Source organism: Ipomoea nil, unplaced genomic scaffold, assembly GCF_001879475.1.
Source record: "Ipomoea nil cultivar Tokyo-kokei standard unplaced genomic scaffold, Asagao_1.1 scaffold3400, whole genome shotgun sequence".
Lineage (NCBI taxonomy): Eukaryota > Viridiplantae > Streptophyta > Magnoliopsida > Solanales > Convolvulaceae > Ipomoea > Ipomoea nil.
This window is the reverse complement of record NW_017619828.1, coordinates 188,739-191,203: the sequence shown is the minus strand read 5'-3', so window position 1 is coordinate 191,203 and position 2,465 is coordinate 188,739. Positions and strand designations below refer to the sequence as shown.

The 2,465-nt window shown below is 39.3% G+C and overlaps 1 protein-coding gene across 1 annotated transcript; it reads left to right on the top strand.

The window, feature by feature from the left end:
* Window positions 1–606: 606 nt before the first annotated feature.
* Window positions 607–2,001, top strand: LOC109171184 (sorbitol dehydrogenase-like). The gene is made up of 4 exons (XM_019320310.1): window positions 607–746; window positions 831–898; window positions 982–1,697; window positions 1,776–2,001. The coding sequence occupies exons 1-4, from the start codon at window positions 644–646 to the stop codon at window positions 1,966–1,968; spliced, it is 1,080 nt and encodes a 359-aa protein (XP_019175855.1). The 5' UTR covers window positions 607–643; the 3' UTR covers window positions 1,969–2,001.
* The last annotated feature ends 464 nt before the right edge of the window (window positions 2,002–2,465 follow it).

Here is a 2,465-nt window from a genome sequence, read left to right as displayed (position 1 = left end):
TATAATATGACCATATGTTAACAAATAATAATTGAATTACATCTTTCGAATTTCTAAATAACGTATATGGAGTACAAAAAAATAGAACATTTATTTAAAATTGGATTCAAACCCTAATTAATAAATAAAAAGAGAAATTAATATTATTAATTAATTACTCTTGTAAAGTTAAACTAAAAAATGGGAAGGAAAAAAATCTAAAACCCCCTTTGCAATTCAACTTATAATATAATTTTCGGATCGGAATTAAATAAATACTATACGCTTGGAAGTAGAAAAAATAATAAAAGAAGTACTAATTTGATGATTTGGAAGTAGAACTTAGGTAGGAAAGTATTGCATGATAGCCTTACCCATATTTGGATAAGATTTTCCCTTTTTGGTATATTATCTTACTTAGATTAGATGGAATAGTTAGTTCCCTGACTTAATTCAAACAAGAAACCGTTTATCCCGGCAAATTATTAGCAGATCAGAAGGATAATTTTAAAAGGACTGAAATACCTTTATCCATTAATTAATTGAGACATATCACTCTATAAATACCCCTCTCTTCGCTGCGCTCTTCACACCGTCACTACTTGAATCTTCTTCTCCATCAAATCTCATCTCTGTGAGAAATTAAGCAATCAATTTGGTGAGAATGGGAAAGGGCGCTAATGGAGTACCCACAGAAAACAACATGGCTGCTTGGCTTCTCGGCGTTGGCAACCTCAAGATTCAGCCCTTCAACCTCCCTCCTCTTGGTATATATTTTCGATTTTGGATTTTGAATATATATATAATGCTAATCGTATGGTGTATTTAATTTGCGTGTTGTTATGTGATAGGTCATCATGATGTTAGAGTGAGTATGAAAGCAATTGGTATCTGTGGGAGTGATGTTCACTACCTCAAGGTGATCGATCATCGTTTTGTTTATGGTTTTATTTTAATTTTCAGTTAATTGATATAGAATTTGATTATTATATATATATTCAGCATGGGAGGTGTGGAGATTACATTGTGAAAGAGCCAATGGTGATCGGCCACGAATGCGCAGGAATCATTGAAGAAGTCGGGAGCGAGGTGAAGAGTCTGGTCGCCGGCGACCGCGTGGCGTTGGAGCCCGGCGTTAGCTGTTGGCGGTGCAGCCATTGCAAGGAAGGCAGTTACAATATGTGCGACGAGATGAAGTTCTTCGCCACGCCGCCGATCCACGGCTCTCTCGCTAACCAGATCGTGCATCCGGCGGATCTGTGCTTTAAGCTCCCGGAGAACGTGAGCTTGGAGGAAGGCGCGATGTGCGAGCTGTTGAGCGTGGGCGTGTACGCTTGTCGCCGGGCAAACATCGGGCCGGAGACCAACGTGCTAGTGCTCGGAGCCGGCCCTATTGGCCTCGTCTCCATGCTCTCTGCTCGGGCCTTCGGAGCTCCGAGAGTTGCTGTTGTGGACGTCGACGATCAGCGTTTGGCGTTCGCTAAGAAATTGGGAGCGGATGTGATTATCAAGGTTTCACACAAGATGGAAGATGTGGAATCTGAGGTGGAAATCATCAAGGCCGCCATGGGAGTCGGAATCGACGTTAGCTTGGATTGCGCCGGTTTTAATAAGACAATGTCCACCGCCCTTCGCGCAACCCGCTCCGGCGGCAAGGTTTGCCTCGTCGGCATGGGCCATTGTGAAATGACAGTCCCCCTCACTCCTGCAGCAGCAAGGTAATTTAATTGTATTATTAGTAGAATCTTGATTGTGTTTTGTTAAAGGTTAAAGATGATGGTTGTGTTGTTGTGTAGGGAGGTGGATATAGTGGGGATATTCAGGTACAAGAATACATGGCCACAGTGCATAGAGTTTTTGAGGAGTAGGAAGATTGATGTGAAGCCACTGATCACACACAGGTTTGGGTTCACACAGAAGGAGGTTGAAGAGGCATTTGAAACCAGTGCTCGTGGTGGCAATGCTATCAAAGTCATGTTCAATCTTTAGAGTTTAGCTAGATTGATTAATGTAGTAGTTAGACTTAGGGTAAGGCTACTTATATCTATGTCAAGAAAAGCTTGTATTCCAATTTGCCTAATATATGTTGCTCTAAATTTCTTTAATTTTGATTTAAACTTTTCTTTGATTCTCCTTTTGTTGTATGATGCGGAACAAGCTAAGCTCCAAGTATTATCTACGTTCTTATATTACATGTATGTTGTGATGATTTGGTTAAAATTTTGTATATTAATTAGAGTATAACTATTTCTATTAAATTGAAGTAACACAGTCTTATGGTATGATATGCACAATTAGTCAACAAATTAACCTAACATCAGTTCATACAAAATAAAACTACACTAAAAAGATCTTGTGTGACGGACTTGATCAAGAGAGTCGGTAAGAGTTAAACTCGTGACTTTCAAATATGAAAATTATGCTTCATCATTTAGCCATCATTGATATATACACCAGAAATCGAACACTATAATGACAAAACAAAA